Source organism: Xyrauchen texanus, chromosome 6 (genome assembly GCF_025860055.1).
Source record: "Xyrauchen texanus isolate HMW12.3.18 chromosome 6, RBS_HiC_50CHRs, whole genome shotgun sequence".
NCBI classification, from domain to species: Eukaryota; Metazoa; Chordata; class Actinopteri; order Cypriniformes; family Catostomidae; genus Xyrauchen; species Xyrauchen texanus.
This window is the reverse complement of record NC_068281.1, coordinates 599325-613801: the sequence shown is the minus strand read 5'-3', so window position 1 is coordinate 613801 and position 14477 is coordinate 599325. Positions and strand designations below refer to the sequence as shown.

At 42.8% G+C, this 14477-nt stretch overlaps 1 protein-coding gene across 3 annotated transcripts in view; it reads right to left on the bottom strand.

Moving 5' to 3' along the window:
- The window catches only part of LOC127645775 (transcriptional repressor p66-alpha-like), a 31539-nt gene that overhangs the window by 8999 nt on the left and 8063 nt on the right, over nt 1-14477 (bottom strand). For 2 of the 3 annotated variants that reach the window (XM_052129445.1, XM_052129448.1), the window contains exons 2-8: nt 10226-10457; nt 4569-4695; nt 3382-3513; nt 1851-1979; nt 1574-1762; nt 1199-1439; nt 650-1044 (exon numbers count right to left, since the gene is read on the bottom strand). In XM_052129445.1, the coding sequence (XP_051985405.1) occupies nt 650-1044; nt 1199-1439; nt 1574-1762; nt 1851-1979; nt 3382-3513; nt 4569-4695; nt 10226-10455 (1443 nt within the window). In that variant the 5' untranslated portion in view covers nt 10456-10457. The remainder of the gene's footprint in view (nt 1-649; nt 1045-1198; nt 1440-1573; nt 1763-1850; nt 1980-3381; nt 3514-4568; nt 4696-10225; nt 10458-14477) is intronic. The other variant, XM_052129447.1, reaches the window with a different exon arrangement.

Sequence of the window (14477 nt, the reverse complement as noted above, 5' to 3'; positions counted from 1 at the left end):
GAGCAGAAGCGTATAGAGTAGTAGGGTATAGAGTAGAAGAGTATAGAGCAGAAGCGTATAGAGTAGTAGGGTATAGAGTAGAAGAGTATAGAGCAGTAGAGTCTGGTAGAATATAGAGCAGTAGAGTATAGAGTAGTAGGGTATAGAGCAGTAGAGTATAGAGCAGTAGAGTATAGAGTAGTAGAGTATAGAGCAGTAGAGTATAGAGTAGTAGAGTATAGAGCAGTAGAGTATAGAGCAGTAGAGTATAGAATAGTAGAGTATAGAGCAGTAGAGTATAGAGTAGTAGAGTATAGTAGAGTATAGAGTAGTAGAGTATAGAGCAGTAGAGTATAGTAGAGTATAGAGTAGTAGAGTATAGAGCAGTAAAGTATAGTAGAGTATAGAGTAGTAGAGTATAGAGTAGTACAGTACAGTAGAGTATAGAGTAGTAGAGTATAGAGCAGTAGAGTATAGAGCAGTAGAGTATAGAGCAGTAGAGTATAGAGTAGTAGAGTATAGAGCAGTAGAGTATAGAGCAGTAGAGTATAGAGTAGTAGAGTATAGAGCAGTAGAGTATAGAGCAGTAGAGTAGAGTATAGAGCAGTAGAGTATAGAAGAGTATAGAGCAGTAGAGTATAGAGTAGCATTGAGTGGAGTAACAGCTCACCTGTTTTATGTTGGAGGGGTGGCGGTTGATTGGCTGGTTGGTTCGGCCATGTGTCTGTTGAACTGCAGTTGATGAGCGTTTCATCTGATCAGCCTTCATTAAGTGAGCTGCTGCTGCTGATGATGATGATGAAGATGAGGCAGGTGAAGAGCTCTGCTGCAGGATCTTCTTCTCCATTTCCTGCTCCTGCTGTAGAGCTTTCACAAACGCTGCCTTCAGACGAGTGGTGTGCTCCGCCTTCAGAGCCTTCTTCTGAATCGACGACATGCACTCCTCACACATGATAGCTCCGCCCTTGTCTTTGCGCCAGCGACAGGTGAAGTCTGTCTGACACTGAGAGCAGGTGAACGGCTCTTCACCAGTGATGACTAAACCAGTGTACACACCCTGTTTACCTGACAGACAGAAACATGCCATCACATTCACATAACAGCCTTCATCTATTTTATTTGGAACTTGATTTCGCTCTTAACAAATGGCCCCTACACTACAGCTACAATCGACGTGTGTGTTTTCACTCCTGTCGCAGCAGCGGTGTTTGATCTGTACCTCGGCCGAGAGACTCCAGCAGCTTCTGCACCGCCTCCTCCAGACCCACCAGATAGATGAACTCATTATTAGCGGCAGAGGGCAGGAAGTTGAATTTGGGCGCTGGCGGTTTGGCAGGCGGGATCTCCAGAAGTGTTTTCTCCAGCTGTTTGCGCAGTGCAAGTTTGGCCGCCGCCTGACGACTGGCCGGAGAATCGTTCACAGTCGACACAGACGAGGACTTGAGGTGTGTGGCCGTGGACTGTATGGACAGATGCATTAGCTGTCATTAGTGCTGGTGGAACTTTACACAAACAGGATGCACAATAGATAAACTATCCTCTAAAATAATGAGACCACACAAATTAGCACTTTAAACATAAGGCAGGCAGACACCTGGTTGATGGTGACGAGCAGACTGTTGTTGGGGATGTTGCTCATGCGGATGATTCCGGGCTGGATGATCTTCTGTCCCTGGACGTTTGGTCCTGACGCTCTGGAAGCCAGCAGCAGCGGAGGAGGAGCAGAGCTCGAGTTGTGCTGCTGTCGTAGGCTGGCGATCTGCTGCGGCGTCACTGAGATCGGCTGGCGGGAAACATCATCACAGCGCTCACTATCAGTCACATCACATGCCGTCGGTTCACTCTGTGTGTCCTGAGAGCAGCGCACTCACCTGAGCTCCTCTGACGAGCGGAGGCATTCCGATCTGAGCGCTCGCTGAGCCAGGTTTGGTCACCTGACCGCCGCCGTGCACCAGCGGAGGAGGAATCACCGTTCCCGAAGCCCGGCCTGACATCACCTGCTACAACAATCAATTTGTAACAATTCAATCAATGCAACAATCTGCAAATTTTGAGGAATTTACACAGAAATATATTCAAGCTGTTTGTTAAAAATACTGCACTCATAAAAAGCCATTTTAGGGCAGATTTACAACATGGCATCACTACAAAAAATGATATGTCCATGACTTCAAGACCTCGTTATTTTATGACTTTTACGGTAATTGAAATCACTGGTTTATTATTGTTTACATATTTATAGGTTTCGCATGACTGTGGCACATTACAACAGGGAACGGCGATAAATATGCAGAATAAACTGGTTTGTGGAGAGCGATGGAAACATTTAAACAAATGCTAACAATCCCAATTCAAATAAAGTCATTATTTTAATTACTTTCTCCCTATTATTAACCATCCAGTGTTGGCAGGTGCACTAGTCAGTGTGGTTTGTTCTCTGTATCAGCTGTGCGTTGCCAATACAGCTGGAGCTTCACTTACTGCCCCCTGGAGAAAACAGGTGGTAATACAACGGTAGGCAGGGGCGGAGCCTGGAGTTTTTCACAGGGGTGGTTGGGCATGGTTTAGACTGTGGTGGAACATTGTCGGGATGGTCGTATCGTCGCAGGGGGGTATGGTGGTTGTTGGTGTAGAAAGACTAACTAAATTGTGCCCAAGACAAAAAAAAGACCAAAACTGCAATTGCCAATGGGGTGGCCAGGCTTTGGTCTATGGTGGCCACCGCCACCCCTGGCTCCGCCCATGATGGTAGGAATATTCCTAATGACGGTCCGGGCAGGGACATGATTGATTGTGTTTATTTTGTATTTATTAAATGTTTTTTTTAAATCGACAGCAGTAATATATATATATATATATACCCAGATTAATTCATCTCTTTAACGACAGTTGAGTCAGTAAATCTCTTTCACATGGCGAGCATCAAAGAGGGCGATTACATTAATTCAGATTAAATATATGACAAAACAGGGACTAAAATCTAAATGTTTTTCATTTCTGTTGGTTCAAAGCAGAAACTGTATTTTATGGCGTTAAAATGTTTTTTAAATCACAGTACAGCAGGTATATCAGCCACCGTTAGAAAAACAAATGAACTGGTCTGGAAAAACATGCCCAAAATAAGAGGCCTGCCTCACCAAAATAACCAATTAATTTTCCCAATGTAGGGGTCTCAGCATAACAATCATAACATGCAGAGTATAGCAGCCTATACACAATTATATATATATTTAAATGTGTCTTTAAATTAAATATAACCCTAAAAATAATACAAATATACAACTGATGATGAACAGCATCAAGTCTGTCATTGTTTATATCGTTTGATGACACCTCATGACAACTGTCTGACACGGGTCAGTTGAGAGCTGAAATTGTGTGTGTGTGTGTGTGTGTTTGTACCTTCTGTACACTGGAGTCTTTGTGTGTTTGACTTTGTCTGAGTTTCTTCAGCAGGGTGAGTTTGGCCTCTTCTAACCAGAGTTCCTCCTGCAACTGTTTAATGACACGCTCACGGTCCACTGCAGAACTCCTCTACACACACACACGCACGCACGCACGCACGCACACACAGGCACGCACGCACGCACACACACACATGCACACACACACACGCACACACGCACATATACAGACACACACACATGCAAACACACACACGCACACGCACATATACACACACACGCACGCACAGACACACACGCACACGCACGCACAGACACACGGACACACACACAGACACACACACAGACACACACACACACAGACACACACACAGACACACACAGACACACACACACACACAGACACACACACACAGACACACACACACACACACACACACACACACACACACACACACACACACACACAGACACACACACACACAGACACACACACACACACACACACACACACACACACACATGCACAGAGACACAGACACGCACGCATGCACACACACACGCACACAGACAGACACAGAGACACACACACACACACACACACACACACACACACACACACAGACACAGACACACACACATGCACACACACACACACACAGACAGACACAGAGACACACACACAGACAGACACACACACAGACACACACACACACAGACAGACACACACACACACACACACACAGAGACACACACACACACACACACACACACACACACAGAGACACAGCACACGCACACACACACACACACACACATAGAGACACAGACAGACAGCACACACACACACGCACACAGACAGACAGACACACACACACACGCACACATGTAGGGTTAATTGTATATCATATAATAACACTGATAGACACTCTTAAATGCAGAACATACAGCAGATAAATTGTGTTTTTGGTGCAGAAATGAGAAAAGGGCACTCATCACATGGACCAGTCGCTGCATGATGTCACTGCAGATAGATAAAGTGTGCACAGATATCTGTCAGTGATGTGGCAACAAACTCTCATTAGAGAATGACTTCTGCACGCTTTGTCAGTGTAAATCACTGCATGTGTGAACAGCCCTTGACTCATATAAACACACGTGTATAGAGAAGAGCGTTGTGTTTACCATGAGCAGATCAGTGTCGAGCTCTTTACAGCGACGGTCGCCATTCACCTGCGGACTTGACGCCTCGTTATCAGACAGAACGATGACATCATCAGGGGACAAGGGCCCGTTCTCTCTCTTCAGCTCACTGTAATAAACATGAGAGGACGTGAGCGTGAAATACGACTGCTTACATGACTCAGCATACACTGTTGGGTTTGGGAATCAAGTTAAACACTCACAGTTCTTCAGTTTAAGTGTCAATACATCACATTGTGCCATTTAAATACACGATCTAAACTGCACTGATTATACCATGTAATTAAGTTGTTTAAATCATAATTAAGATTTAATTATAACTTCATAAAAGTAACAGGATTGACCATTTTACCTACAAGTGACACTATAAGCTGCTAATTAGTAAGAAAAATCAGTGTTGACATATCTACAAATCTCCACATTGATTATCAATGTATACACACACACACACACACACACACACACACACGCGACGTTTGGGGTCTTTATCAAGAACAAAACATAAAAAAAATAAATGAATTGTGGTTATTGGATTTTTGCACTAAATGTAAAACTTTGCATGAGCCATTCATTGTCATAGTCATTATTTACATATGTTAATGAGCGACACAGTCATTATTTACACATGTTAATGAGGGACACCCTCCTTATTTATATGTTAATGAGGGACACCCTCCTTATTTACACATGGTAATGAGGGACACAGTCATTATTTACACATGTTAATGAGGGACACAGTCATTATTTACACATGTTAATGAGGGACACACTCATTATTTACACATGTTAATGAGGGACACAGTCATTATTTACACATGTTAATGAGGGACACACTCATTATTTACACATGTTAATGAGGGACACAGTCATTATTTATATGTTAATGAGGACACTCTATTTACACATGTTAATGAGGGACACAGTCATTATTTATATGTTAATGAGCGACACAGTCATTATTTACACATGTTAATGAGGGACACAGTCATTATTTATATGTTAATGAGGGACACCCTCCTTATTTACACATGTTAATGAGGGACACCCTCCTTATTTACACATGTTAATGAGGGACACCCTCCTTATTTATATGGTAATGAGGGACACCCTCATTATTTACACATGTTAATGAGGGACACAGTCATTATTTATATGTTAATGAGCGACACAGTCATTATTTACACATGTTAATGAGGGACACAGTCATTATTTATATGTTAATGAGGGACACCCTCCTTATTTACACATGTTAATGAGGGACACCCTCCTTATTTACACATGTTAATGAGGGACACCCTCCTTATTTATATGTTAATGAGGGACACCCTCCTTATTTACACATGTTAATGAGGGACACACTCATTATTTACACATGTTAATGAGGGACACCCTCATTATTTACACATGTTAATGAGGGACACAGTCATTATTTACACGTTAATGAGGGACACACTCATTATTTATATGGTAATGAGGGACACAGTCATTATTTACACATGTTAATGAGGGACACAGTCATTATTTACACATGTTAATGAGGGACACAGTCATTATTTATACATGTTAATGAGGGACAAACACATTATTTATACATGTTAATGAGGGACACAGTCATTATTTATACATGTTAATGAGGGACACACACATTATTTACACATGTTAATGAGGGACACACTCATTATTTACACATGTTAATGAGGGACACAGTCATTATTTACACATGTTAATGAGGGACACACTCATTATTTACACATGTTAATGGGGGACACACTCATTATGTATATGGTAATGAGGGACACAGTCATTATTTACACATGTTAATGAGGGACACACTCATTATTTACACATGTTAATGAGGGACACACTCATTATTTACACATGTTAATGAGGGACACACTCATTATTTACACATGTTAATGAGGGACACACTCATTATTTACACATGTTAATGAGGGACACAGTCATTATTTACACATGTTAATGAGGGACACAGTCATTATTTACACATGTTAATGAGGGACACACACATTATTTACACATGTTAATGAGGGACACACTCATTATTTACACATGTTAATGAGGGACACCCTCATTATTTACACATGTTAATGAGGGACACCCTCATTATTTACACATGTTAATGAGGGACACCCTCATTATTTACACATGTTAATGAGGGACACACTCATTATTTACACATGTTAATGAGGGACACACACATTATTTATACATGTTAATGAGGGACACAGTCATTATGTATATGTTAATGAGGGACACACTCATTATTTACACATGTTAATGAGGGACACCCTCATTATTTACACATGTTAATGAGGGACACCCTCATTATTTACACATGTTAATGAGGGACACAGTCATTATTTACACATGTTAATGAGGGACACGCTCATTATTTATATGGTAATGAGGGACACAGTCATTATTTACACATGTTAATGAGGGACACACTCATTATTTATACATGTTAATGAGGGACACAGTCATTATTTACACATGTTAATGAGGGACACAGTCATTATTTACACATGTTAATGAGGGACAAACTCATTATTTACACATGTTAATGAGGGACACACTCATTATTTACACATGTTAATGAGGGACACACTCATTATTTACATGTTAATGAGGGACACACTCATTATTTACACATGTTAATGAGGGACACACTCATTATTTACACATGTTAATGAGGGACACAGTCATTATTTACACATGTTAATGAGGGACACACTCATTATTTACACATGTTAATGAGGGACACACTCATTATGTATATGGTAATGAGGGACACAGTCATTATTTACACATGTTAATGAGGGACACAGTCATTATTTACACATGTTAATGAGGGACACACTCATTATTTACACATGTTAATGAGGGACACACTCATTATGTATATGGTAATGAGGGACACAGTCATTATTTACACATGTTAATGAGGGACACACTCATTATTTACACATGTTAATGAGGGACACAGTCATTATTTACACATGTTAATGAGGGACACACTCATTATGTATATGGTAATGAGGGACACAGTCATTATTTACACATGTTAATGAGGGACACACTCATTATTTACACATGTTAATGAGGGACACAGTCATTATTTACACATGTTAATGAGGGACACACTCATTATTTACACATGTTAATGAGGGACACACTCATTATTTACACATGTTAATGAGGGACACAGTCATTATTTACACATGTTAATGAGGGACACACACATTATTTATATGGTAATGAGGGACACAGTCATTATTTACACATGTTAATGAGGGACACACTCATTATTTACACATGTTAATGAGGGACACAGTCATTATTTACACATGTTAATGAGGGACACACTCATTATTTACACATGTTAATGAGGGACACACTCATTATGTTACACATGTTAATGAGGGACACAGTCATTATTTACACATGTTAATGAGGGACACACTCATTATTTACACATGTTAATGAGGGACACAGTCATTATTTACACATGTTAATGAGGGACACAGTCATTATTTACACATGTTAATGAGGGACACACTCATTATTTACACATGTTAATGAGGGACACACTCATTATTTACACATGTTAATGAGGGACACAGTCATTATTTACACATGTTAATGAGGGACACACTCATTATTTACACATGTTAATGAGGGACACACTCATTATTTACACATGTTAATGAGGGACACAGTCATTATTTACACATGTTAATGAGGGACACACACATTATTTATATGGTAATGAGGGACACGGAGTGCTTTAGAGAAAATAAACTGAAAGTGAAAGAGACAAACACTACACACTCTTTCTCTGTGCCAATGAATGTGAATCTACATTTGGCATGTGAATGTGTTTCCTGTGTAAAGCCAGAGAGATATCGACACCAATAACACCATCACTTACACTTGAACAGAATAATAAAGTCAGGTGCTGTCTCAGGTGTTCACACGCCATCTAGAGCGGTTTGTGACTATTGGTTAATGATTTCATCAAGATTTCTGGGACAGATTTACAATCTTTGGACGACACATGTAAAGCATTCAACTTTTCACAAGTTTCATGCTGGAGTTTAACTTGACTTAGAGTAATAACTATCCAAATACTTCAAAGCGGAGCAAAACTAGACAAATATAAACGCACTCTAGAAATGTCTGTAATTTCTTTAAATGGTCTGATATCTGCCGGTGTGAACGGTGATGTGATGAAGATCTTCCTGTGTATTAATCACACAACTAAACATGTCATGTGACCCACGGCATGCTCGCCTAATGTCATGTGACACCCCTTCCCCCCTCCTTACTGGAAACCATGACAACTTGCCGGCTGGAACCAGTTAGTGACACATGGCCTTCATTTTGTGAAGTGAAGGAGCTTTCAGGTGCCATGAGAGAAAATGGAGAAACACGCACACACGCGCGCGCACACACAAACAAAACACACACTGACAGACACACGTGCGCACACGCACACACACACACCGACAGACACACGCACAAATGCGTACACACACACACTGAGACACATGCACACACACACACACGCACACACACACACACGCACACCCAGACAGACACATGCGTGCACACACACACTGAGACGCACGCGCACGCACACACACTCTCACACACAGACACACACTCACTCACTCACTCACGTCTATGCAGGCACGCACACAGACAGACACACACACACACACACAAACACAGACACACACGTCCATGCACGCACTCGCGCACACACACACACACACGCACATGTGCACACACTAACACACGTGCATGCGCACACCCACACAGACACGCACGTGCACGTGCACGCACACTCATACACAGACACACACATGCATGCAAACCCACACTCACACAGACAGACATGCATGCACGCACAGACACGCACAGACACACGCACGCGGCCACGCACACACACTTAGAGACACACGTGTGCGCACGCACAAACACAGACAGACACGCACTTGCACACACAAACACAAAAAAAACACACAGACAAACACACACACACAAACACACACACGTACACACTCACACACACACACACACACACACACACACGCACGCACACACGCGCACATGCACACACGCGCACACGCACGCACACACGCGCACACGCACGCACACACGCGCACACGCACGCACACACACGCACACACACGCACACACACACACTACGCTATACAATTAAAATAACTGTTTTTGTGTGATTTTGCATCTGACAAGTGTTTTCTTATCTTGTTCTCTACGTGCTGTAATTCATGTACAAATGCTCTAGAGCACAAATATATTGTTCTTGTGTTTGTGTGTGGAATCACATTCATGTCGTCCATCATCAGCGCACTGTCACTTTAATTGAGCGGGAACAGCCGCTGCATCATGCGGCGCTCTGAGGAACCGCTGAAGCTTCAGACGTGAACGCTCGAACCCGTTATAATGGACGGCGGAAACATTACGCACAGATCACGCCTTGATCACGCCTGTGATGTGAAAGGGTTAACGTCTCGTCAACGGCATGCACCGTATGAAGCTCATCGATCACGTCTAGTGTCCTGCATGTTAGAATAACAGTAGAGTCTCACGTTCTGCTGGTGCTCATGTCCACGGGCTGCAGCTCCAGTTTGATGGTGGCCTTCACCTCCTCTCCGCTCAGCATGCTCACAGCCGTCTCAGATCTGGACCGGAGCGCCGGCGTGTCGTCCCGCTCAACACACTCCAACTTTACACGCTTGCTGTCCACGTCCACAGACTGAGAGTCTCTGTCCAGAACACGCTTCTGACTGCGCGTCTGTCGCACCACCTCCTCAGACATCACTGGCAGAGAGAGACAGACAGGTGTAAAGTCAATTAGACACAAGAGAATTATGAAAGTACACAAACATTATGACATCATCACTGCGAGTCAAACCTCACTCGTCTCTCACAACCCACAGGATTGAATGACCCGTCGACCCGTGGATCAGACCAGCAGCAAACGCATTTCTGAAACACGCTATAATGCACGTGATGAGGAGATTCACAAGAACACACCCTCAGATGTGTGTTATATTCATCTTCAGTTTCACCAGCTCCAGATCATCAAACAAACCTCCTCAAAACACTTTCCTATAAATATACTATGTATTCATTATTGATCTTTAATTACATTTCATTTACAATTGTGTGTGTGTGCGTCTGTGTGTGTGTCTGTGTGTGTGAGTGTCTGTCTGTTTGTGAGTCTATGTTTGTGTGTGTGTGTGTGTGTGTGTGTGTGTGTGTCGTGTGTCTGTGTGTGTGTCTGTGCGTGTGTTTGTGTGTGTGTGTGTGTGTGTGTGTGTGTGTGTGTCTGTGTGTGTGTCTGTGCATGTGTTTGTGTGTGTGTGTCTGTGTGTGTGAGTGTCTGTCTGTATGTGAGTCTATGTTTGTGTGTGTGTGTGTGTGTGAGTGTCTGTCTGTTTGTGAGTCTATGTTTGTGTGTGTGTGTGTGTGTGTGTCTGTGCATGTGTTTGTGTGTGTGTGTCTGTGTGTGTGAGTGTCTGTCTGTATGTGAGTCTATGTTTGTGTGTGTGTGTGTGTGTGTGTGTGTGTGTGTGTGTGTGTGTGTGTGTGTGTGTCTGTGCGTGTGTTTGTGTGTGTGTGTGTGTGTGTGTTTGTGTGTGTGTGTGTCTGTGCGTGTGTTTGTGTGTGTGTGTGTGTGTGTGTGTGTTTGTGTCTGCGTGTGTTTGTGTGTCTATGTGTGTGTGTGTGTGTGTGTCTGTGTGAGCGTGTGCGTCTGTGTGTGCGTCTGTGTGTGTTTGTGAGTCTATGTTTGTGTGTGTGTTTGTGAGTCTATGTTTGTGTGTGTGTTTGTGAGTCTATGTTTGTGCCTGCGTGTGTGCGTCTGTGCGTGTGTGCGTGTGTTTGTGTGTCTGTGCGTGTGATTGTGCGTGTCTGTGCGTGCGTGCGTCTGTGCTTGCGTGCGTGTGTGTCTGTGCGTGTGTGTGTCTGTGCGTCTATGTGTGTGTCTGTGCGTGCGTGTGTGTGTCTGTTTGTGAGTATATGTTTGTGTGTGTGTGTGTGTGTCTATGTTTGTGAGTATATGTTTGTGTGTGTGTGCGTGTGTGTGTTTGTGAGTCTATGTTTGTGAGTATATGTTTGTGTGTGTGTGTGCGTGTGTGTGTGTTTGTGAGTCTATGTTTGTGTGTGTGTGTGCGTGTGTATGTGCAAGGTCTGAGCAACATCAACATCAAGACAACCCTTTCCTCACAGGAGAAACAAACCACAACACAAAATCTTACCAACACATTTCCTGTATTACAGGAAGAGCCACCGTACAGAACACACACACACACACACACACACACACACACACACACACACACACACAATGTACGGCTGACTCAAGTTCTCATCTCTCTCATGCTGTGACATCAAATGACCCTTCCCAGGATTCCATGGGGCACACAAAGCACCTTCCTGAGAACCGGTTTAAACCGGTGAGGGAGGAAGAGTTAATAGATTTAGTTAACCCTTTGAGGTGAGAGAGACAGTGAGGGCACTGTGGTACAGTGATGGAGCAGATGGTAATACTATGGCACTTTCATATGTGCTGCTGATTTATTACCACACTGTGCAATGTACAAAGAAAGTCCAAAAAGCACGGACGAGTCGAAATAAATGTTTGTGGTAATCAACATTATGAAATGCTGTTGATTGAGCTTCACTTGTATTGAACCCGGAATATTCCTTTAAAGCTTCAGACTACTTCATCTTTCACAGTTCAGTTAATCGGAGTTAAAGGAATATTCCGGGTTCAATACAAGTGAAGCTCAATCGACAGAATTTCATAATGTTGATAACTACAAAAATGTATTTTTATTCGTTCCTCCTTTTAGTTACCATGACGATGTAATGTCGATACAGGAATTATTAGTCGGTCATTATTATTCCCCATTAATCTGTTCACAACCTGGAATCGTGAGTTTGAATCCAGGGCGTGCTGAGTGACTCCAGCCAGGTCTCCTTAGCAACCGAATTGGCCCGGTTGCTAGGGAGGGTAGAGTCACATGGGGTAACCAAATTGTCCCGGTTGCTAGGGAGGGTAGAGTCACATGGGGTAACCTCCTCGTGGTGGTGATTAGTAGTCTCCGCGGTGTCATGCACAACGAGTCACATGATCAGATGCGCCGATTGACGCTCTCAGACGTGGAGGCAACTGAGATTCGTCCTCCGCCATCCGGATTGAGGCGAGTAACCGCACCGCCACGAGAACTTAAGAGCGCATTGGAAATTGGCCGTTCCAGATTGGCGAGAAAATGGGAAGAAAAAAAAAAACGTTTACACATTTACATTTGGTATTACCGGTATATATATATTTTTTAACAAAGGACGCACTAAAGTTACTGTCATGTTAATGTTACATTTTAAATATCATTAATAAAAAAAGAGAATATCTGGAGCAGATACAAAGTTTCAATAACTGCAACTTTTCCAATTTTCCATCAGAAATCTATTGCTATAAACACGGATAGATTCATATCAATGATTGTCAGAGGTCATCACTGTGTTAGCCTGTGAAAACATTTACATTACATTTATGCATTTGGCAGACGCTTTTATCCAAAGTGACTTACAGTGCACTTATTACAGGGACAATCCCCCCGGAACAACCTGGAGTTATGTGCCTTACTCAAGGACACAATGGTGGTGACTGTGGGGATCAAACCAGCAACCTTCTGATTACCAATGTATTATACAGAGCACTTATTACAGGGACAATCCCCCCGGAACAACCTGGAGTTATGTGCCTTACTCAAGGACACAATGGTGGTGACTGTGGGGATCAAACCAGCAACCTTCTGATTACCAATGTATTATACAGAGCACTTATTACAGGGACAATCCCCCAGAACAACCTGGAGTTAAGTGCCTTACTCAAGGACACAATGGTGGTGACTGTGGGGATCAAACCAGCAACCTTCTGAGTACCAATGTATTATACAGAGCACTTATTACAGGGACAATCCCCCCAGAGCAACCTGGAGTTAAGTGTCTTACTCAAGGACACAATGGTGGTGACTGTGGGGATCAAACCAGCAACCTTCTGAGTACCAATGTATTATACAGAGCACTTATTACAGGGACAATCCCCCCGGAACAACCTGGAGTTAAGTGTCTTACTCAAGGACACAATGGTGGTGACTGTGGGGATCGAACCAGCAACCTTCTGAGTACCAATGTATTATACAGAGCACTTATTACAGGGACAATCCCCCCAGAGCAACCTGGAGTTAAGTGTCTTACTCAAGGACACAATGCTGGTGACTGTGGGGATCAAACCAGCAACCTTCTGATTACCAATGTATTATACAGAGCACTTATTACAGGGACAATCCCCCCGGAGCAACCTGGAGTTAAGTGTCTTACTCAAGGACACAATGGTGGTGACTGTGGGGATCAAACCAGCAACCTTCTGATTACCAATGTATTATACAGAGCACTTATTACAGGGACAATCCCCCCGGAGCAACCTGGAGTTAAGTGTCTTACTCAAGGACACAATGGTGGTGACTGTGGGGATCAAACCAGCAACCTTCTGATTACCAGTTATTTGCTTTAGCCCACTACACCACCACCACTCCATTGTTTTATGAAATCAATAAACTGTGAGAGGCTGTGCATTACAGTGATTTTTGCCATGGTTAAGGTGGATTACAGGCATTCTGCATAGTGTCTAAGTAAACTGTTTAACCATGGTAAAATCACTATTTCACACTGCTTGTGGCTTATTACTGTATTACAATAAATGCTCTTCTGTACTGAATTGAAACAAGGTTTTTAAATATTTTTGTCATTTGAACTGGAGAATACTTTGCT